The sequence below is a fragment of the Trachinotus anak genome, unplaced genomic scaffold (assembly GCF_046630095.1).
Source record: "Trachinotus anak isolate AG129_WGS33_773 ecotype Australia unplaced genomic scaffold, CSIRO_AGI_Tana_v1 ptg000024l, whole genome shotgun sequence".
Classification (NCBI taxonomy): domain Eukaryota; kingdom Metazoa; phylum Chordata; class Actinopteri; order Carangiformes; family Carangidae; genus Trachinotus; species Trachinotus anak.
This window is the reverse complement of record NW_027273875.1, coordinates 10,476,435-10,500,678: the sequence shown is the minus strand read 5'-3', so window position 1 is coordinate 10,500,678 and position 24,244 is coordinate 10,476,435. Positions and strand designations below refer to the sequence as shown.

The window sequence follows — 24,244 nt, the reverse complement described above, 5'->3', positions numbered from 1 at the left end:
TTCACCTGTGTACCTTTTTACAGAGTGAAGATAGAAAAGAACATGTCCTAGAACTATAATGCCACAGCAATGTGAAATTGCAGTAATAATTCCACTGAGAATAAAACAAAAAGACAAAAGAGGCGACTGTGAGAGTCCCTGATGGGTTCTCCGGGGTCCTGGGAGCATTTTCTGTTTCAGAGCATTTTTCCCCTCTATTCATTAAAATTATTTTGGCGGAAAAGCCTCATTTAAACACCCAATTGGTCTCCAATAGGAAGTCCTGTTAATTGTCAGTTTATTAATAATGTAAATCACAACACCAGACATTGACGTGATTCCAGTAGGTTTAGGCACAAAAACTACTTGGTTAGGAAAAGATCGTGGTTTGGGTTCGGTGCTTCATTTTGGGTTAAATTAAGCACCTTAAGCAACTTGAGTACTATGACTTCATCATTGTGGTTACAATGATAAACATTAACATTGTTTAACGGTCATGGTCAAAAGAGATAACACTGTCAGTTTCACACAGGAAACAATGAACAATAAAATGTAACTGTGGGTCATAATAAGCTGTTTGCAATGATGACCTATGGGCTCGTTTTACAGGAGGACAGTTTCCTTTAGAAATGTTGCCGTTGGTTTTGATCTCATGATCCTGTCAAGATCCTGTTTGGTCGTTGTATCGCTCCAAAAAAGACATTTGAATTTTATGTGAAGTGATTGAATAGGGAAAAAAAACGTAATTTACCTCTAGACGAGTCTGATTTAGGGGTTTCATTTAATTTTGTGTGTTCAAATGTGCAAAACAGGTTGCCCCTGAAAAGGAGAAGAAAACTTTATATCATTAGGCAAAACAGACAAGTTTACTTGTATTGTACCTTTTAACAACAAAGGAGAACAAAGTGCTTTACATAGGACAACAAATGATGTCAGGAGTATTTGGAATTTGAATTTTCTATGTTTGTATGTTAAAGGCCCAGTTTGCTTTGCTTTGGTTCTGCATACATTGTGCATGTACACTAAATATTAAACTGTCTACACCGGGGTCCAGAAGTCTGAAACCACTTAGTGCGAAACTGATCTTAAACCTCAGCTGATGGCCAGATAATGCACAGTATGTTGAAAGTCATGTTGCTTCCATAGATGCTCATAATGTCAAATCCATGTTTCTGAACAACAGGACCACTGTCTTTTAAAGCTCTGTTATGGTTATTTATTGGGTATTTATTACAATATACCGTAGAGGAATCTGAAATGAGCCTTTAATGGTTCCAACTGTAGGAGCATTAGCGTACATTTTGCAGTTTAACAATGTCGATCATTGAATAGCACCAATAGGTGCCAGGACCATGGGGTTGTGAGAGCCAGACTCTATATGTAATGCAGCTTGTGGCCATAACTGTAAGCACCTGATCTCCAGCTATTGGCTGCATTCATTTTACCGGTCTGATGCAGCTCAGTGCCAGTTCAGCCTGCAGCCATGTCATCAAAGTATGGTCACCTGTCCCTGTCTGCCATACGCAGCCTGGGTTTTACTGATCTCATTTTCCATTGACCCAAATGAGTCCCAGCTGCAGCTTGATCTTGTTTGTAATGGAAAAGCAGTAAATGTAGCCATGAAACTGCAGATCAGTTGCAGTGAGCCTGGTGAGTAGAATAGACACTTAATTGACCGAATATGAAAGGGAAAGCCTGGGCATGTGCGTAAAAGCAGGAGCTGCAGCGCTTTATATTCAGTTATAATGTATTATACTGTATGTAATGTACGAGTAATTGAGCTTAGGATATCCTTTGTGTCCTGTGAGATAACAGAGTAAATGCTGTTCTCACATGTGTGCAGCTATTTACAGAAATCACTTCCCACACAATGTTACCCTCTGTGAACATGACCGCTGATGGATGCGTGCAGGACATCAGATGCAACCTGCATTTGGCAGCCGCAGCTATTAAATGATATATATGGAAGCAGTTCTATCAAGACCAGTGGACACTTTTGCAATACTGAGGACAATCTCTTAGTCTGTGCGCTGCCACATGTCAAATGGTGGGCTGTTTTGCATATGGGCTGATAGCACAGGCCATCGTAATTCAGTCTCAAAGTAATGCCTATTCAGCGCAAAACAGGAGTGTGTTGTCAGAATCCCAGGATGGATGTTGGGGCATGTACAAGTGATATCTATCCTGATGAAGAGAGAACGCCCAGTGATTTATTGCAGAGGAAACACAGGAAAAATGCTCAAGCTGGGCACTTTCCCCTTTTCCCTTCACTTAGATTTTCTATTTGAATTAAATGAGGTGTGTATGTAGGCAGGCAGAGGGGGGCAAGGGTGGTGAGAGATAGCATGCAGGAGAGGGGACATACTTCATCTTCCCATTCAAAGTGTTGTTTTCAGCAACTTTGAAATGAAGGAGAAAAATGCTGATGGAATTGCACCAGAATGTATCGCAGTGGACTACAAAGTACAAAAACTCTAGGTCAGACGTTGGTCTTTTTCTTTTCTTTTTTGTTTCCTGAGTCACTTTTTGAACCTGCACTGATTGATGGAAGGTGTGCCCTTCACAAGGCCAGGATAGGCTGGCCAAGGGCAAAATGCAGCAGCTATCCAATTGTTTCACATAGATAAACAAGGAAAGAAATGTCATTTACAGCATCTGGAGATAGATGTTGTCAGCCTCACTACCAGGAAATGTGCTTAAAAGCCTATCTCATTATTGAACCCCAACAGTCATCTGTATAAACCAGGTTTCCACATAAAAATAATGGGAGCGTCATGCAGGGCTGGAGGAAAAAACAAGATGGTAGAGTGGAGATACTGTAATCAACAATATCAGAAAAACATCAAAAAATATTAAACTGGACTTAAGACTTATCCTGTACTAATACACTTAAGATCAGACTATTATATAGTAATTGGCCTTTATTGTTGCATTTTTTTCCTATGTTTTGCCTGTTTCTACTGTATTAATATGTAGAGGTTGTACCACTCTCTAATTAGCATGTGATGGCTCAGCATACACAGACACATTTAGCAACATAGAAAAAGATTTGATGTCATTTTAATCCATATGCCGCCTCGTGTCTAAAATATGCAGTAATATTTTGTGTCCTGATTGCTTTGAAATTACAAAGTCATTTAAAGACATGGGAAATTCGCATTTCTGATCCATTAAAGTCATAGAAAAGGAAACCTCAGACAAATGGTACGCTCCGGTCAGCAGTTTAGTTCCCCTTCTGGATCAACGCACGGTGTATTCTCATCTACAGGTAACCATGACAACAGTAGGCCTACTTCTGCATCCGTGTAGACTACAGTATAAACATGATAGAGCACTCTAAGGTGTTCGAATAGAGAAAATAACCTCAACACCATTTTGTGTTTTATCAGTTAAACACAACATCAGTGATTATGAACGGTAACTTCCAGGGTCAGTGCAGGAAATCGAGTGATGTACAAGTCCAAGTTGTTTAAGTTGCCAAACCTTAACCAAACTGTCGTGGTTAGAGTTTTAGGTAACATTTTGAAGTTAATGTATTTAGACAGTTTTAGGGTGGTAATAGTTATTGTGCACAGATACTTACTTGTTACCAACATACTGCACATTTATGATGTATAATCTATTCCCTGTAACAACTGCACACTGCAGAAACAGCTTGGCCAGAATAATGCACGTTGACTAACAACAAGCCCAAAGCTCAAAATACTGAGCTTTGTCAACCCAGGAAGTAAAGAACTTATGTCTCTGGCTGTTTGTTGGCGCTGTTTTTTAAGTGCATGCTTTCAAAAAATGATCCATTATTCAAGATTTCTTTTTTTTTTTTTTGCAAGGTGGGTACATTATGGCTTTGACATTGCGGGTACGCTGTGGTTGCTCTTATTGAGTCATCAGTTTCAATCAAAGACTGCTATGCAAACGTTTAGAAATGACTTGAACATGTGTTATTACGTCAACCTGCTTTTCTGCTGATGTGGTTCATGATCATGATGGTCTCCAAATAGTCAGATATTCTGCCTTTTTATAGCAGGACCTCCGTATATGTCAGACATATGATATATTTATTTCTAAAGGAGAAAATCAACCAGTTCTGGACTACCATCATTTACTAGCTACAAAGTTTTCACATAGTACATCATTTATATTTATGTCTGGTCTCCTTTAAAACAGAGGAATCCATAGAATAGATCCGTCCAGTTTGTCGACAAGGTTTCATACCTCTACAGTTCAAATATAGATGTATGTATCTGACTGACTGACGGCGAAACTGACTGAAGTTTTTCATCTCGTAGCACAACACACCTCTGTTTCCCTCCGTCACCGTCCTTCTTCCTTTGAGTCTTTGAATGCACACTAGCACACACTGTCACTTTTCCTTTTGATTTCAGCTTTTCCCATTGGTCTGTGTGAGTTTATTTTGTTTTCCTAACTTTACATTTATGCGTTTTGTTTTTGATACACTATTTTTTCCTTGTTTTTAAGTCTGTCATTTAGAGTCTGTTATCCGGCTCTGTTGACTTTTGTTTGTCTTGTTGTCTTTTCTTTGTTTTGTTTGAGGTGAGATGTTTTTCTGTGTTTCTTTTTTTATCTCACCTCCACAATGTGACTTTCTCTGCTTCTTTGGTGTATCATATTTTCATGTGCAAATAAATGAACCCTAAACTCTAGATGGCAGTGCAGAAGTATTAGTAGTATTTGTTTTTGCATTTTTTATTTAAATTTGTATGTTTTATTTTGGCAATTTTTTATGGTAATAACTACATAGATACGATGAAATTTGCAGGCCATAATTTATGTTTATGTTTATGTTTTATGTAAAGGCAAAACCCAAAATTCATGGCCTGTCACAAATGTAGATTTTCAGGGGGCATTTTGTGTCTTTATTTGATAGCCAACATTAGCAAAATGACAATGAAAAATGAGGGGAAAGAGATTGGGGATGACATGGAAAGGTCTTTGGCCAGATGTTGCAGGTTCACTGTTGCTGCCTGAACACTTAAGCTTCCAGCGCACCTCAATATTTCTCATGTCAGGGTCAATGGTTGTCTATAGTCCTAAATCATTCTGTGGTTGCTGTTTTTCTCATAACAGCTTGATCAAAAAAGAAACTCCTTGCACGCACACCAGAGTTAGTGTAACGGTCACAAATTAATATATTAATAAAGAACTAATTCATGAATCCTACTCTCCCGAGACATATTAGCCATGATTGTTGAAGAGGATCTACACATAATTACCATAGGTTAATATAATTATGCAGGCAGCTTCTGCAGGACTTACCAATACATGGCGTGCCACTGAGGTAACTGGGATTTACTACACATGTAAGGTTACTCAGGAGATTAGCTCTGAGACATGACATCAGCTGAAAGAGACAAAGACAACTGTCATTTCAGGAAAAGAAACTCTAATAGCTCATTAATAGCATACCTAAACATCTTTAGCTTTTCTACCTGTCCAATTTTTCAAAAATGTTCACTTCAAGATTAGAAAAGATCATGGAATTAATGGCATTGATTAACACTGTCAATCTGTGACTTGATGAATAAATTAGGTTTATGAGTGAATAAATTATAAGTTGGAGCATAAAGGACTATTAAATGAATTATACTCTTCTTTAGCCAATAGTTTCCTAATGGCTGCAGGGTAAAATCCTGCAGTGGGTACACAAGTGCCAGTGCTGTATGGGCATGCTGCCTTTTTCTTTTCTTATGAATAAAGAAATTAACCTTCAAGAGTCTTTGTTTCTTTTCTTCTTAAATTTTAGTTTGAAAGGACTCTTGTGTGCACACCGTCCTCTGTCTCCACACTGCATCACCTGTCAAATGCAGCTCTGGAGCATCACTATGAGATATTATAATGTTATATCTGACTGTGACCAAATCCTTTTTACTGTCTTCAGTGAAGAACATGTGGGTTAAAGCTGTTTACTGTCTGACCTGAACTTAAAAGAGAATGGGCATACATTTTTGCTTTACTCCCATGTTCAGACATTTTCACAGAATGGACTGGATTATGTAGCATCTCAAACATTACAATGTCATTAACTTTACAATTTTATACAGTATTTTATTTTATGAGTACCCAATTAAACTAAAATCTACTAAAATAGATAAAGTTAAACTAAACCTTCTAATTCAATGTTCATCCTTTTGGAGTATTTTAATAATGTTCCTCTTGGGATAGTGATTTATGAGCATGAATGTCTGCTGGTAATTTGTGCGGTGTTTCATAATTCACTGACAAAATCTGTGTATGTAAGTAGGAAGCATCGTTCATGTGCAGTTTTTAGTGTGGAATCTAAGTAGGTTTCATATATCAGGTCCAAGATTTGTGACAGGATAGGACGATAAGACGAGGCCACCTTTACTTTATCCTCTGTCTCTCTGACTTCCTGTGATGAACTGCCTCTGCTCTCCTGTTTTACCTCATCATTTTCTTTTGCCTTCTCTTCTGTCCCTTTTCCCTCCTCGTACCAGAGCTGCTTTAATGATTTCCCTCTATTCACCAGCAATCAATAATCTTACCACGCTGCTTCTTTATCCATAGTTGCCTTAATAGCGTTCTGCATATTCACAGCCGCTCAGCAGAGTTAGTGCCACCAATTTTACAGTTAGATTATTCCTCTCCGACAATGGTGAATGCTGCAGTGATGCCATATGACCTTTATTTAATCACAAAGATCCCATAGTGACTGGGATTTCACTTTTCAGGAGGGAAGAATACATGTAACAAAAACTACATGGATAATAAATGCCATAATATACATTAGAAAATAGTAAGTAGCAAAGTATAATCATCATAATGAAAAGAAAACACAACATAATTCACTGTTCCATGCTTGTTATTAACGTGCAGCTGCATCAAGCAACATTATTGCAGTGAATTAAGTGGTTTTGTAAGATTATAAAACACATTTTTGGTAACAATGTTTTTGTCAGCACAATCAATAATTTAAAGACGTAGACTAGTTATTTTTGAATTGTACACACAGGTACATACAGTATTAGCAATGATTGTTCATGGTGGGACTGAAGTAGTACTGCAGTTATTTAAGGCAATAATCATATCTTATTGGCTAAAGACAAAAAGGAAGAGACAAGCAAAGAGTCGAGCAAACTTGAAGCAGATTTCTTTTGTACTTTCGTCTTCTGAAAACAACACAAAGGCAATTTCATTATGTCATTATGTAAAGCTGAGAAATTAATAAAGAAATAAAAGGATATGGAAAGTGTCCAGGTTAAATGACTGAAGTTGGAAATATATGGCACAATCAATTAGGCCCAAAGAAAAACATTAAGCAGGATTGCAAAAATGAATTGTAGTGTCAAGTCAGTAGGTTTTACACTGGGGACATTAATACATTTATTCTGAAATATCTGGCATTAACCTTTTTACAGCAGACTTTGATTATTAGATAATAAGACCTTTGTTCTGTTCATAAAATGAGTAAAGGCAAACATGCGAATGTGTTTCCTTCTTTTTAATAAGGCTTCTGTCTTGACCACTGTCAAACAATTTATAACCAACACTTCTCCCCTTGTGTGTCTCCTGCATCAACCTGGTGATTTCCATCTTCGTACATCTCCTCATCAGCCTCATCAGCCATACAAATGCATTAATGCCGTTTAATGCTGGGCTGCATGCAGCTCTTGAGACCAGGCCAATCTGACACATTTACAAAAAGATGCATTTCTCTATCTTCTCTGTTTTTGTTCTCTACAATGGACACACATAAAATTACATATTAATCAAGTCAAAAGCACAAATGCAAAAAGTGGAAGACCTCAGTAAAAAAAAAATATATATTTTTTTTTATATAGGTTTGAAATACTTAATTACTCAAGGTTAAGTGGCAAAATGTGCTCAATGTATATTGTAAACACATGACAGTGGAGCAGTAATATTAGACTATTGTAATGTTTTACCTGCTTTACTGTCACAGAGAAAGGGAGCATTTTATTTTGAATGTAGTTTCCTGTTACCAGGGGCCACGTTTGAGGAGAGACGATTGTGCAGTCATTTTGTGGAAACTTTTTAAGTGTTTTTGAATATTTATAAGGGTGTCATGGCGGCTCAGTGGTTAGCACTGTCGCCCCACAGCAACAAGGTCCTGGATCCAGTCCACCAATCTGTTCAAATGTGAAATCTTTCTATTTGTGAGTTTGCATGTTCCCTCCATGTCTGTGTGGGTTTCCTCTCCATGCTCCAGTTTCCTCCCACAGACCAAAGACATGCTGGTTTGGTGAACTGGAAACTCTGAATTGCCAGTGCATGAGAATGTGTTTGTCAGTCTATATGTGTGGTAGCCCTGTAATAGACTGGTGACCTGTACATCGCACCCAGTGCATGCTGGGATATAGGCTCCAGCTCCTTGCAACCCAGAGCAGGAGCATGTACAGAAAATGGAAGAATATTTATTAGATTATGAAATGCTGGTGGTGGAGAGCTGTTTGTAGGAGTGTCGTCTTACAGTAAAGCACATTCATCACTGTGCATCAGTGGCAATACAAAACAAGAGCCTGTCTGCCTCTGCTAACTTTATGTTATGGACTTTATGGAACTGCAATCAAAACTATTGTTTTTAGAGGCGAAGCTGACATCAAAATGTTTTGAGTGACTTTTTCTGACTTGTGCATTGAACACAGGTTTGTGAGCCTGTGGGGATATTTAAGGTCTTGAGGGTGCAGGAAGAATAAATTGGGCCAGTGTGGCCAACTTCAGTAGCTCCCTGTAGTGACCTATATGGCATCATTTATAAAAACAATTACATTCACAACCTTGTGGTCCATTAATGTATGAAAACTGTAGACCTACCTCCCTCTCAATGTGCTCTAAATGAATACATCTGCTTGATTTAATATCACCACCTAGTCAACAAGCATTATATGCCTTGCTGTTTACTCAGATATTATTGATATCTACATTTCAGTTTTATTTACACCTGTGTAATCAGCCTTTAGATGGCATATACTCTGTAATGTATGTGCCAGCCATGTGTTTGGACATGATCTATATGTTGTATAAAACCTTTGTATTTAAGGACATTGTTAGCACATAAACAGTTGAATGTAATTTACAAGCCATCTTTATTTTTTATCACTATTTTCAGGTTAAAAATCATGTAACCTGTTGCGATTACTGACTTAAATAACAAGAATTCTAGGTAGGTTAAATTCATCCAAACCAAAGGTAGATATGTTTTTCTGCATCCCCTCTCTTACCAATGTAAGAAAACCGGAACAACAGTGGAGCTTAATTCATTAAACCTGCCACAAACATTGTGTTCAATAATTGAATTTTAAGGTGTCAATCTCACTACGTCTTCATTCAGTCACAGTCGATGCCTGTCAAAGATGCTTTTTTTTTTTCCTGAGCATTTGCTGCCATTGTTTTGGTTGCTCTCTGCCAAGATGGAAGTAATGAAGGAGGCCTTTGTATTAAATGCAGGGAGAAGAATTCAGTGCGACGCAACATACTGTCGTGTTTGTTAATTTCTTGAGAAAAGGGCTTCATGAGAGCAGTAGCCATTGAAAACAAAAGCAAACACAGACTCGAATGGATAAATCATCATGCTTCTCTTGCAACACTGTAGGGAAAATGCTGCACAGTTGCTATGGAACCCTCTGTTGCTAGGCAATGGGTTGATTATCAGAGTTTTTATATAAGAGGCAGAGTGGTGTTTTCTTTGCTGTCCAGCAAATTTGTTTTCAGAGGGCTTTAAAACTGACAGGATCTGTGGAATAATATGACAACACTATCCTCGATTTTAATGAAATTCATCCAGTTTGTTGTGTTTATACACCAGACTGAAATTTGTAGAATAATGAATATTCATGCTCTCCATATTTACATAGAATGTAAACATCATGAGGATTTCACTGGGGTTGGGGACAGCAATGCTTCTCCTGTCTATGTATTCCATACACAACCATATCTTTGACTGTTTAGCTTCCTTAAGGAGCCTCTTAAGTCAGATCTCACGTGCCGCTGCTGTGTGGGGTGCAATGAATGAGCTCACCTGCTGAAAACTCATTATTCTTGGCACAAGTACAGAATCAGCCCAGATATGCCAAAAGAGTTAACTCAGCTCCTAATCTCAGCACCTGTTTGCTGGTAATTTATGCTCCTTCATTTATTAAAATGTCCAATTTATAAGCAGTGGAGATAGTGAGGGAATATCATTATGTTGCCCTCTTGTGGTTACATTCAGATCTCAGGCTGATCAAGCATTTTATTACTAGAGAAAGTAATTCATCCTTTTTTTTAAATTGTTAATTTTATTATTTATTTTTTGTATGTGTGCTTTTGCAGTTGATTTCTTTTAAGACCCGTCTCGAGGTCAATGGGTTGGAAAGGTCTGCCTCTCTCTGCATCCTTCTGGCTCAGTGTCAGCCTCGATCTCATGCACACACTCTCTCTGTCCACGTTGTATATTAAACATTAGTAGTCTGATGAAGGATGTATACAAACAAGCCTGTGTTCCTTTGTTTCTCTTCGCTGCAAAGACCCTGGTACACAAATACCCTGCTCCCATTACATCTGATAAAGCCTGCAATTATCCAGATGGCAGACGTATCTTAAATCACATTACATGAGGATAGTATTAACACTGTTTACCCTAACAAATGCCAGAGTAGGCACAGTCCTGGTGTGTCCTGTCCTGTCGTGTCCGTTGTGGAGAATGTCATACCAAACTCCATTCAAAAAATCCCAGTTTAATGATGCTTTGTTATCTGTGAGGAATGCACAGGTTTAGTATAATCTCCGAGGAACAACTATGTAGTGCACAGTAGGAGCTTTGACTGCTATTGCCAATCCATGAGGCTTTTTTTTTTTGGCAAGCACCCAGCTGGTCACTCGCTGACAGACTAAGGGCAATCACATTAACTAGACAGTATAATAATATAGCATTCTTTACAGTCTAGGTGCAGCTGACATTCTCTATATAGGGACATAGATTGGCTTTTTAAGTCTGTTTGATTCCTTACAGTCAAATATCAAATGTTTTCTTATGCATTCATCAGATTTATACCACATAGAGATCCCGGGTGTCGGAGGTGTTGAATATCTGAGGTACAGCACTGTGGTAGGTCGCTCAGATTAGAAAATCAAGACGACCAGTTAGATGATCTGGTCCTCGCAGAGTCACACTTCTGTGCTGCCCTCAGTTGAAGTTGGGGTACAACTTACAAACTTACTGCTATGAAATGCCTTTACCAAAGGGAACATTAAATAGAGCAGCCTCGCCGCCCACTACATGGGTTTAGCTTGTTTGCCCTGAGGCTAGATAAGACTGTCAGACTGGAAGCTGAATGTGGCGACACATTGTTGGAGTCGAGAGGACAGCATACAAAGATAATAAGCAAAAGAGGGGAAGGCTAGGCTAAATAAAAAAAACAACTGTCAACAAGGAGTGACAACATGATAAGCACAGCAGGATGTATGACTGGTTTTTGAACCATCTGGTGAATCCACTGGACACAGCAGCTACTGTGATTGCAAAGTTCCCAGCCATGCTAATAATTCTTCTGGCCGATTCAGATCCAGGCCGATCATCCAAACACAAGCCCAACTCAGGTGTTGTGAAAATGATCATTAACAGTTATTCAGTAACCATGTAATGCAAATGTTGCAGCATTTTGTTTCAGAGTGCAAGTAAAGGGGCATTTCCCATTAGGCCCATGTTACTACAGTAGGCTCTGCACTGATTCTGACACCCACTAACTGCCCTCACACTGACACCATGCTATAATGCTACAGTTGTTTATACTAACCACACTCTCCCAGATTTTTTTTTTTACTTGTGACTAAGAGTTTGCGGTGCTCTCTAAGGATTTATTTTTGTCTTTAAACAGACAGAGTGGAAAACCTAGAACACATGTTCGCCTCTAACCTCCAGAACTCCTTGAAATAATATTTTCTTAACCTGCTTTACAGTCAATAAATGTAAAACATCAACTTGGCTTTTAGGATTTATTTTAACAGTTTCATTTGCATTTCATTTTAGTATCTAATATATCTTTATTATCTAATCATGACTGTTTGTTTCTAAGATGATGTTAAACTGGTCATTTAGTTCAGATAGATTGCCCGAAGATACTGTCACAGTCATTAGTATTATACTTTATAATGTATGCTTTGATAATATGTGGTAATGATATCCACATTTGGAGTCTTAGACACAGGTAAAGTTGTAGACAGCTGTATCTGTTAGAAAATGAAAGTGTGGAACGCCAAGCACGCCAAGGCAGCAAACCAAGTAAACGACCCCCAAGCAGCCTTTTTGCTGATAGTGGGTGTGTAAAACCAGAAAGTGGATGACTAGGAAACAAATGTCACATCTCTTTTATTGATACACAATAGTAGCTTCTATCACTGTGTCAGGTTGGAAGATTTTACGCCCACTCATCAGATATCCTGTTAGCAAGGACACAACAGTGTGAACAGGGTGGTCAATCTCTTCACTGACTGTCAAAACATCAGCTGAGCTTTCCTGGTCACTCAGCTCTACAGGAATTGAGTGTGCTTCAGATGACTTGACTGTTGTGTTATTTCTCACAGTGTGAATTAATGATAACCACCTCTGTTGCATTAGAGTGATCCAAAGACTACCATATGGAGAGTCTCCTTTCTGGCTGGCTAAATGTGGTGACAAACGATGCTCACAGCCTAAACAAAAAGGCTTTTTGTATAAATGGGTTATGGATAGATACCTGTCCAATACGGCAATTGGATGGTGGATTTGTTGCCATGGTAATACCATTTCTAACAAGGAGCGTGGCACAAAATGTAAGAAAATGTCATCACACAAATGACTCACACTGCAAAACTGTGCATTTTCTTTCTCTATGGGCATGAGTGACAGAACAGCAGCAGGACAGAAGAGGTTAAGTGTGTGATCACTATGTTATAACTATATATTATTGAATAGTAAGTAATTATGGTATAATTGGTATAATACTGAAATATGGGGTGTCATCTTTTGTTGAGAGATAACACCTGAAGTCTCTGCTGGTTGCCTGGCAACCTCACAGCGAGGACAAGACTTCTGTTACTGCTCATGGCCAAGAAATATCCCAGCACATAAGCCCCCTGTCAAACTGCAGTTTTGCTGTTTTTATGTTTCAGTTTGTATAGGAATTAAACAAACAAGATATAAAAGGTGTTAATTAGAGAGCTTTAGAGGTGCTGGTAGCTAGATGTAGTTCCCTTTGGACATGTAAGCTAAGCTAACAGGCTGGCAGCTATAGCTTTATATCACCAGACAGGTGGAAGAGGGGTGTCAGTCTTCTCATCTAACTCAGCAAGAAGGAAAATAAGCATATTTCACTGCCAAAATTGTATCATATCTTAAAGCTTCTAACTTCTTATTATTAATTATTGAATTTAGGCACATCTGGATAGCATTTAGTGTTCATTCACACACTGATGAATAGACACTAAAATGGGAACACTCAACCAAAGATACAGTTCTTTGTCTCTTAACAGTATCGTTCCCGCTCCTATATCGTTCATGCACTTTTGCTTTTCTAGCATTGCCAGCAACTTGTACCACTCAATGTTCATTCTCATGTGCACGCTAATAGAACATGTAATCATTACTCCGCTGCACCACTAGTGACCGAGAAATCACAGGGCACCTTTAGTTTAGTCAAATTTTAGTAAATCTCTGTCCCTGTGCCCAGTGTTACAGCGCTCCACACAAAGTCAAGAGGCAAAACTGGTAAATAATTAATATTGTTTCTTTCTCTATTCTGTTTTAATGTAACACATGTATATCCAGCCCATCACCAGACATCTGTGCTCCTACTCGACCAGAGCAGGTTGAAACATTCAGTGGCTTTTTGGAAGAGTAGAGGAAACTGTTCACACGCTGATATGTTAGTTATTCACAGACAATATGCTTTGGACATCATGAGCTCTTTCTCTCACTCTCTCACTCCTTTACTACCAGATCCAACTTTTAATAAACTAATAAAAAAGACAGATGACTTTGTTTATCAGTTATTAGTGTTGTTTTTAAAGAATTGAATGTTGAAAAAATGAAGCATTTTCTTAGCCGTGTTTCCGATGTTGAATGAAAATTAACAGAGAAATGCTTATTTAAAGATTTTTTTAGACGAGCGCTGTACCTCTCACAACTTGTGAAGTGCAGGTAGCGGTTTTATTTTGAGAAAGCTGTGGTGACAAAGTGAGTGCTTCTGTTTCACTAAAGCAGGGTCAGAATATGCAGTGAGAGAGAAAGAGAGGGAGATTTGGTACGTTCTGTTTTCATCTCGCGAACGAATGTACTTTGACATCTCTGGGGAAAACTGTTACTGGTTGCCTTCACAAAGTGCGATGGAAAATGGCCTTACACCCCCCCCCCCCCCCCCCCCCCCCCCCCGCCCCCCCCTTTTTTTTTTTTTTTTTTTTTTTAAGAAAGAGATGGGAGATGGGTCAGGGAATATGACAAAGCTTCAGGGCATTTAGTGGTAGTGGGAGGAGTGGGGGGGAGAAATAGGATTACAGAATATAAGGGAGCAGATAGATGGGCCTTTTCAGTCAAGTGGTTTGCTGGTTAATATTTCAGTACCAGTATTTGAAGAGAAATATCATAATTAACCAATATCTCCAGGAAGGGCCCCATAGAAAGAAGTGATCTGAGCCACTTACAGTAGATAAATCAGGGTTTATCGAAACAGTAATAACGGATCTGACTCCTTTTCATACCCTCGTGGTTTTCAGATTTAAATTCTTTTCAATATCTGATACACATACTGTCACCACTCAGTAGTGCTGAATTGAGTGGTGAGTTTTACAGTAGAAATTTTACATGTATCTTAACTCTGTGGCGTCATAGATGAGCACAGTCACGACTGTCTGCCCTCAGGCTTCATGGGAGCATTTTCTGACACTAATACCTCAGGATCGTAAGGATAGTACAGGATAGTACACTGTTTCGTTTGGAGCTTACAAAGCTTACAAGTAATGACCCTCTTATGATAACTTATTTGCAGAAAACCATAAATTAGCTGGAGAACCCGACTAACTTGTTCTGTGTCAATGTGTTAGCGTTTAGATAAATTGCCCACCACACAGCTGCGACAGGTTTTTACGCCCAGGAGCTGCATGTGTGCCAGTACAATTATATTTGCAAGCTGCATCACAACAGCAACTTAAAACCCATGTGAATTCAAGCATGATGCAATATATATGATGTAAGTGTAGATAGGGTTTTTTTTATGTGCAAACATTGGAACAGGTAAGAGACACTTCCTCAATCTTGAATTACATGCAATGGGATGTTTTGAGAATAGTTTTGGTGCAGACACAGACCAAACAGTCCTTGGCGGTGCTCCCTGCAGGAGGTTTTCTGAATCTGGTCAAGCAGGCAAACAAGTGTTTGTTAAATCACATGTTTAAGCCTTATTCAACCATTTACCATTGTCCCAGGTCAGTGTGCCTTCGACCCCATTCTACTTTTATTCATATTTGTTTCGGAGTGTGGGAATACACTAAAATGCCCTGATGCGATGCACAATGAAATGTTTGTAATAAACATTTTTGTCAAACAAAATGTTTCTGGTCAAATCATTCTCATTCTTCTCTTATTTCATACATCTGAAGGAGCTATATGCTTTAAGTAACACAGATACACAGTTTGTGGGTCTGTGTTGTTATTACAGTGATAAACACTAAAGTCAGTGAAGGTAAAGAGCAGACTGACAGCTTTGATTAGACTGTATTTTTAGCCATATCCAATAATTAGAGGTATAGCTGCGTAGCCTTTTCCTGCTCTTTTCATCTTTTATTTCAGGGCAGTGATGGTATTTGGACAGATTAGGGTTATATTAGGAATTTTTATACATCGTCAATCTTTATGGGCTCTGATAAGCTCTGATACATTTTCTAAACATCACCATGACTCTTGTTGTCTTCAGTAACTGTCACAATCTTTTGTTCCCAGACGTTTTGCATTTCAATGCTTTGTATTTTGAGAGGATTCAGTTGAGAAGTTGTAGATCTGATCTGGTTAAAGACGACTATTTTTTATTTATTTTTTAATATCTATCTTTTTTGTGAACCTGTGCTGGTACATCTGTCAGCTAAGCACAGATATGAAACGCCCTATTCTCCGTGAGTCACAGTGGTCCATAACTGTCTGGACCTAACCCTGGTATTTTCACAAAAAACGTGAAAACTATATCACATTATTCCCAAATATTTAAAAATTCTTGGTGACACGGTGCTATTTGAACTTCAAAAATAGGTTCAAATCTTCATGCACAGTGAATGTACCTCACAGATCATAACACTCACATTGTGAAATGAAGATTGTGTAGGGACTGAGGCCTTGCCAAGTTTTAAGTATAAGAAAAAGCATAAAAACAAATGAGCTAAACAGATGTTCAAGAACAAATAGCCTTAGCCTCTGCTGCTTTTGCTCTGAATTTATGAAAGTCAGTGAAAAGGACATAGACAAACAGAGGCGGGGAGAGGAGGCGTCTGGAAAGACGGAGCAGGAAAAACCCAAACACGCATAAACATCCTCCATCTTTCACTGAAGTGGAAGGACATGGGTTCTTTTCCTCGTGAATGTGATGATATGATGCAATAAAGTCCACACTGTAGTAGAGCTGTTTACTGTGTTGTTTATGATCCTTATGCTAATGTCATTTCGACTATAACATTATCTGGATATACTGATTCAGCACTGCCACGTGAGCCAGTCACTGGACTGTTTCTGCTGCTTCTGTTTTCTGTGTCAGCAGTTCATGTTTTGTGGCCTGATAGGCTGACGTGGTACAAAGAGGGAAGGAATGTGGACGGGTGTTAAGGATGCTAAGGACTAAAAATGTATAGAAAGAGAAGAATTTATCATAATTCCTTTCCAAAGGCCACTGCCCAGGGTAACAGCTTCTCAAGCAGTGGGCGCCAGGTCTCTTTATTGTGCTGCTTGCTGGGAAAGGTTTCGAGTAAAGAACAGAGAGAAAAAAAAACATCAAGCAATGCTGTATGTAGTTTAAACTGACTCTAGTCTCCAGCCTCCTCTGTGTTACTGTCTGCGGTCACCAAAGACGAACTGTGGCTGTAGTGTGATGCTGATTTTCAGGGTTTGTTTGGATAAAACCTAATCTGAAAAGAGCTGACACCAACAAACTAAATAAACTCTGGGTGAGCTCGAGGCTCAGGGAATACCCTAGCACAAATTTATCATGACAATCATTTATTAAAGATTATTGTACGCATGCAGTTTTGTGTAGGCTTATCTGTGTCTCTTATCGGTTAATGATCGTACAGTCTCACATTACGTCTGAAGAAACTGGTGGTTGCGGTGACTGCGGCTACATGGGCACTGTGAATGGATAATCCTTGTAAACCTAAAGTTGTCTGAATATTGTAGTGGGCTCAGTGTTTAGTGCACATGTAAGGGAGTCGATGTGCATAGCTGTTTATATGTCTACAGCATGTACTGTAATCATGTAAATGAGGCACGGTTTGCTCTTCCTGTTCCTTTACATGAATTGCTAGCCTAGAAATTAGTATGGATGAGTGCATTTTCTCAGTGTTGTTTCATAAGCTTCTCAGAGGAACTGATCTTTACTTTCTGTTCTGCGTACAGTGTCTGAGCTGCAGGAACATTTGAATTTGCTTTGTCACTGTACACTGCAGGAGTAGCCTGTGTATGAGTAGAACTGTATTTAAAAGTGCCATTTTTCAGCAGTATAGTTGAAGATAATGTCAAACTTGAAGCATTACATTGCCAATGAACGAGTGGAATCATTCGCCTGAAAAAAAAATGACCTAAGGGAGGAGTGCATGCTAACGAGAGCATGGTTGCTCTTATATGCAAAAGGGAATAAAGTCTCATTACATGGCTGCAAAAAGGAAACATGTTTATGTACACTACCGGTCAAAAGTTCCTGAAATTAAAACATAAAACAAATAAACAACTGCAGATTTTAAAAACAAGGACTCAGGGAATCTTCTCATTGAACTAAATTTAATCTAAATGTTTGATTCATCCAGAAGCTGAACACACTGAAGTTCGTCCCAACACTGTTGCAGAAGTTTGTGTTGCACATGTAGTTTGCTCTGCTTTCAGCTTCTGTCCAGTTCATCCCAAACCAGCTCCATGTGGTTTAAGTCTGGAGAGTGTGCTGCTCTTCCATCATGTGAAGCCACTGACGCGTTATTTTCTTCTCATGTTTTGGGTCATTTTCTTGCCGCAGGTTGGTCCCCTGACCAACCAGTCTGTCTTTCTTTGTTACTTATGTTTTCTCCATTATTCTGATAGCAATATACAGAACTACTTCCTGCAGTACAATGTTGTCCTAATAATGCATCAGAGGGGGTAGTATCACAGTTTGTCTCAGCACTGCCTTTGTACAGACAGAGGGTTCCTAAGTCATCAACCTGTAGGAATTGTTTGCATTAACTTTCAAGGCTTCATTTACCTCAAATGCTGCAGGAAAATGGAAATTATATAGAATATATATATATAGACAGAGAGAGAGAGAGAGAAATACACGTGTTTGAAAACTTCCGACTTGAAGTGTGTCTAAGAACTTAAGTTTGTGGTGACACCAGTTTTTCCTTTGTGCCCGCAGGTCCTCCAGTCATCGTAGGAATGAGCATCAACATAGCGAGCATCGACTCCATCTCAGAAGTAAACATGGTAAGTTTTTTTTTTTTTTGGTCAGCCTTGCTTTTTTCTCCTATATTTCTCCACTTCCTCCCTCACCAGCTTCCCACCCACAAACAGTTGCCAGTTGTGTTTGTCAGTCTGGTTTGATCTGTGTTGGTGGACAAGAATTTTACCGAATGAGAACCTTGCTTTCCTCAACAAATAGAAACATTATGTGTGTTATGTGTAGAACTATCGATCAGTCACTTACAGTATAATCCACTCACTATTGTGCAAGAAATACAGCACATATTCTTACAGACTTGAGAGCAGTCAGAAACGCAGGGTGAGTAGTGAGGAAGGCAATATGGCTGGAGTCTGATCGATGACGTCATTCTGTCTCTTAGCACTTTCTTTATTTCACTCAGTGTGACACTCACTCACTGTGCCGCTCATTCCTCCCACATGGTTTTCTATTTTGTGTTGTTTCCTTTCACCCTCTCCGTCTTTCTTCATTTCTTTGTCTCGCTCTTGCTTCTGAAGCGATCAGATGACCATCCACCTGTTCAAAGCCACAGCAGATTTTATTTTACATATGTTCAAGATTTGTTAGTCACAGCATTTCGCTTGCACAAAGTCTGTAATTCATGACAGAATAAGATGCAGAGTGGGAACACAGGGACACATGATAAGTATATTAGATTGAAGAAGTATAGTATAGTGAGACTGTGTTGACTTTAAATCTGATGTGGGTTGAGATTTTTTAAAATTGCTGTTATAGATAAGAAAAATAGATAAAATGTCAATGTTTGCAACTGCTGGCTGTTTTAGTCAGTGCCTTTCCTCAAGTCTGCATTGGAAATTTTTCTTTTTTTTTAATGACAAATGGATGAGAGGGTTGATTGATTTGTTTATCGGCAGTATGGCTGAGTGCTCATTAGGAGCTCGGTGTTTATTCATTTGTTCACAGGTGACATTTCTCAACACAACGCACTTTGTATCATTAATAAATTAAGATGTAAGGGATACTTGGTATCTTAATGTGCATAATGCTCAAACATGTACTGCAGGATGTTGTGGGGGATCTAAGTATCAAGGCTGCATTGCACTACACTACTAATATAAGAAAATAAATTGTAAGGGAAACACTAAATACAGTGCTTACAGTCTATTTAGCACAGGTGCCAGTACTGTGAGTTGTATTATACTGAAAGTGTTAGGTGACATGCCGTAAACTGGTTTACACAATATTTAAAATCTTTTTGAATCATTTTTACATTTTTTTGACTGCGTAGGTTTTACATGAAGCCAGTGCGCTGATAAGTGTTTGTCATGTCACTCACTGTAAACAGTGCTGTCCTGTGACTCCAGGCCAATGATGCATTAGCTGGCAGACGTTATATCTTCACTTGAGAGCCTTTGGTGTTAGATACAGTGTTGTTCAGAAGCACTAGTACAGCTGTATTTGTTGGTTCGCTGCCCATGTCCTTTTCTACAAATGCTGAGTACATTACTTTCTCTGATTGCGTAAAAAAGCTAAACAGTTGTAGATGTTAATGTAGATGTATTTATTTATTGCTGACGTAGCTTATCAAAGTTGCCTTTTCCTCTTTTTACTCTTTATTTTGTGTTGAGGTAAAGCTGAATAGAGGGATTTTTAATTTCTTATATTGTCATGTCTTTTAGACCTGACATCAATTGTAAACTGTGTATTTTTTGCCTGGGATAATAAACCAGGCCCACTATTTCTGACTCCAATCTCGATGTCTAGTTTCATCAGGCACTGGCAGGCAAAAAAGAAGAGAAAACACAAAACAGAAAGCCTTTTTTTTTTTTTTTTTTGCAAAGTTGTTACCGTAGCACACGACTTTGTGTATAACTGGATTGTTTTTTTGTCTGTGAGTTCATATAAGTTTTTCCTCCTGCCTTCTCTCCAGGACTACACCATCACAATGTATTTCCAGCAGAGCTGGCGAGATAAGCGTTTGGCCTATGGTGAGCTGAACCTAAACCTGACTCTGGACAACCGTGTAGCAGACCAGCTTTGGCTCCCTGACACCTACTTCCTTAATGACAAGAAGTCCTTTCTTCATGGTGTGACAGTAAAAAACCGTATGATCCGACTGCACCCTGATGGCACTGTCTTATATGGGCTGAGGTAAGCAGACTCTATTTTGTGTCACATTTTTAAACAGTTACCTCTTTTTATGTGCGTTGATTTCCTACACTCTATATACCAGGTCCAGTGGTTTACATACAAACATACAGACAAATTTCCTGTTGGTTTTGTTTCTCCATTTCAACATGTATCTACCAGATGAACATGAGCCTGTGCTAGCGGCCGTTTTCAGAGGTGATTTATCAAAGAAAAAAAAACTGTGTAGCCAAAAAAGACTTTAAACTGACCTAAGCACCCCACAGAAGTCTGCACTGTTGAGAAAAAGGTTTCAGGGCCATCAGTTCATTCTAAGTGCAGCACTGCAACTTTGTTCTAAAATAATGTGAGTTAAAATGATACTCTATGACTTTTTAAACAAGACCTCATACATTCTTCCTCTTACAACTAAAATGATGAATTCATGAGCAATAAAAGGCACTGCTGCTCACTTCAGGGCACTCAGGGGTTTTGCTGCTACATCTTGACTTGGTCTGGTATGACCAGTAGTTTGTGGCGGCTAATGCAAACTTTGGGTAGATATTATGGTTCACTGACTTTCTCACTCTTCTCCACTTGTACTGCTGTCACACTGCATTTTTGTATTTAGAAATATCCCACAATTGTCACTTGTGGCTGCACTACACTTCTGCAGAACGGCTTCATATTCCACCTTACTCATTCAGTCCAAAGACAAGACACAACAGGTGAACTGGACTCTCTGGGGGGGGGGGGGGGGGGGGGGGGCATGCTGGGAATTGCCCAAGAAAGAGGAAGCTGCTTCAATATAGAGGAAAGATGGATTTTCCGTGTCTTTTTTAATTTTACTTTTTGAACGATTTAATAATGCAAGGCATGCATGATGCCTCTGAAAGAAAATATGGAAAAATACTTCATCCACGCTGGGAAAGCCTGTGACCATAAACAGAATTAGTCTGTACAGAAAATGGAAGGATGGTATCACAAGTATAAATCTAGAACAAAAAGAGCAATTAAATGATTTTTAGACCAGAAGAAAAAACTAGCCATTCCTGCAGTAGCCCTTAATTGACAGATGGAAGGAGAGGTGATTTTTTTCAGCAGGAGACAGCTGAAGACCCAGCCATATGATAACTTTTAATTGAATAACTGCTATCTTTGTCATTGGCCTTTGTCATGTGGCAGAAATACGGCAAGTAAAAAATAAATAACCAATGATCACATGTGGCGCCAGAAAAACAAGATCACTGCTGCTACTACGTGCAGTTTGGTCCTGTGGCAGGATGAATTGTGACAGATTTATTTTTGGCAACAATAAACAGACTTTTAAGTTTTATTTATAAAGTTATTAGTGTACAAGCTCTTAAGTGTGGCTAAAGAAAAACAACAACAGTGTTTTGGAAGGAGAGAGGGGTGATTCGATGACCCAGAAAGGCTATAAAAAGGTTCAAAATGCTCACCACCTAAATGTCCCAGATCACTGACAAACAAGACAATTCAGTCAACTGTAATGTGCACAGAGGGACCTATCTAAAATCCCTCGGGGATGGCTAAAAGTAAGAAGGCGTCCTGAGGTTTGTTCAAACTCAGAATGGATCGCTGCCTTTCTCAACATCGCTAACACAAGTCATTAAAATAAAATAGTTTGATGGCGACAAAGAAGCTGGGAATGTGTTTTGTTCCATGAATAAAAGAGAATGGCAGTGACAAGGTTTAGATCATATGAAGTGATGAATTATTAATACGATAATCAGTATTCACAAACTCTGAATTACTGAATTGGTGCTGACACAAAAGGAAATAATGGTGATGATGGCAAAAGTTTTTCTTTTTGCCTTTATGACTCTTCACAAGACGATTGTGAACAGAGTAGAACTGCAGTCTCACGGCTGGTGAATGCTGCAAATGTCTGTCTACTAAATGAACCTTTAACGTTTGCTTTATACAATCTGTGACAGTTGCACACGGGCGTGGCAAACTAATTTTAGCCGGTGACCAGATGTCCAGGAGCAATCCTGGAGCAGCATGGCTCGATCCTGAGAAAGGGCTGGAGCAGGATGAATACATTATTTGTAAGAGGAATATGTTATCAGCATGAAGAGTCGTGTTGGCCAATTAAATCAGCTCCTGTCATCCCTCCATCCCTCGCTGCTGTTTGATGGCCACAGGGATTAAATTAACTTAAATAATAGGGCCTTCTATCTCCAACAAGCACTTGTGGATAACGTTATTAGCCGTTAAAAATGTAACTTTGATTGTTTTTAAATGTGCACTGGCTGAAAAACTTAGCTTCCAAAGGAAGCAGGTGGAAACAGGATCCATTTCATGCCAAAATGGTACCAATATCACAATACACCACCTGATCTGAATAAACATTCCCAGCTGCTCCACTTGGCGCACCTCGGCACATGTGGCCTTCTCTGGAGCCACATGAGCACCAAGCAGGGACAAGCATCGAAAAAATCACAAGAAAATGGCTTTGCACCTGCATTTGCATCTCCGCTGGCTTTGTGCCTGCGTGGCGCAGAAAGCTAAGAGTGTTGCAAGGGACGTTAGCATCAGCCATTCCTCCAACATCTCATCCTCAGACATACTGCGCGGGGGTTTATGGTTCTCATCACCCACTGCAGTAATAGTGTATGGCAGATGGTGTCAAACCCCTGGATCTGTCCTCCAGACCATTGTTTCAGCAGTGTACAGTGATTAGAGGCGGCGCATAATCTACATGCAGTGGTGATTCCAGGACCTTTGCAAGCCTCCTGTAAGCATGTAATTAAATCGCTTTGTTGAAATGTTCGACTTTGCCCAAGGGTTGTGTCAACATTTTTTCTCCAGAACAGTGGATGAAACTTTAACAATAGACGATGTATTCTCAGTTCGTTTGAATGTTGCGCCTCTCACGTCGGCCCGCTTGAGGTTTATGTTGTCTTAAATGCATTTTCTTGTAAAGACCGCCTGTTTGAATCTGTCCCCTGTGCTACTCGTGAGCGCAGTCGAATACAAACTGTGGACAATCACATTACACACACTGCTGCACCTTGTGCTGTGCTCTCACCTATCCACTCACTGTGAAATGTGCTGATGCTGGTGTTTGTCTTTTTTTTTTTTTTTTTTTTTTAAAGCCTGTATTTACCGTGATTTCTACAGCTTACACTGATTTTAATCCAAGCTGATCAACCATTTCTATTTTTGTATTCATTTTAAGTTCAAGCTCGCATTCTCTCTGCTTCAAAACTGTGTCCTCATTTTTTCAACAATTGATCTCGTGTTGGATGTTGAGTGATACATTCTCTGTACCTTCAGTCTTTATTCTGTGGCCTAACTAGTCAAGTTACAGCAACTTTTTGTCATTAAAAAAATATATATACAAATTTAAAATCAGGATTATTTAAAAGATGCTATAATCACATGAGAATACACTCATACTGACTCCTTAAAACAGTCTTGGTCCATGTTGCTGAATTCTTCATATTTTAATGCCCTGATGGTGTTTGAGGATTGTAGACAGCACAGTTGTCAGT

General features: G+C 39.1%; 1 protein-coding gene across 2 annotated transcripts in view; it reads left to right on the top strand.

Annotated features, from left to right (window-relative positions):
- Positions 1-24,244, top strand: part of gabrb4 (gamma-aminobutyric acid type A receptor subunit beta4) — a 48,634-nt gene that overhangs the window by 11,181 nt on the left and 13,209 nt on the right. For both annotated transcript variants that reach the window (XM_071461030.1, XM_071461029.1), the window contains exons 3-4: positions 18,573-18,640; positions 20,527-20,747. In XM_071461030.1, coding sequence (XP_071317131.1) covers positions 18,573-18,640; positions 20,527-20,747 — 289 coding nt within the window. The remainder of the gene's footprint in view (positions 1-18,572; positions 18,641-20,526; positions 20,748-24,244) is intronic.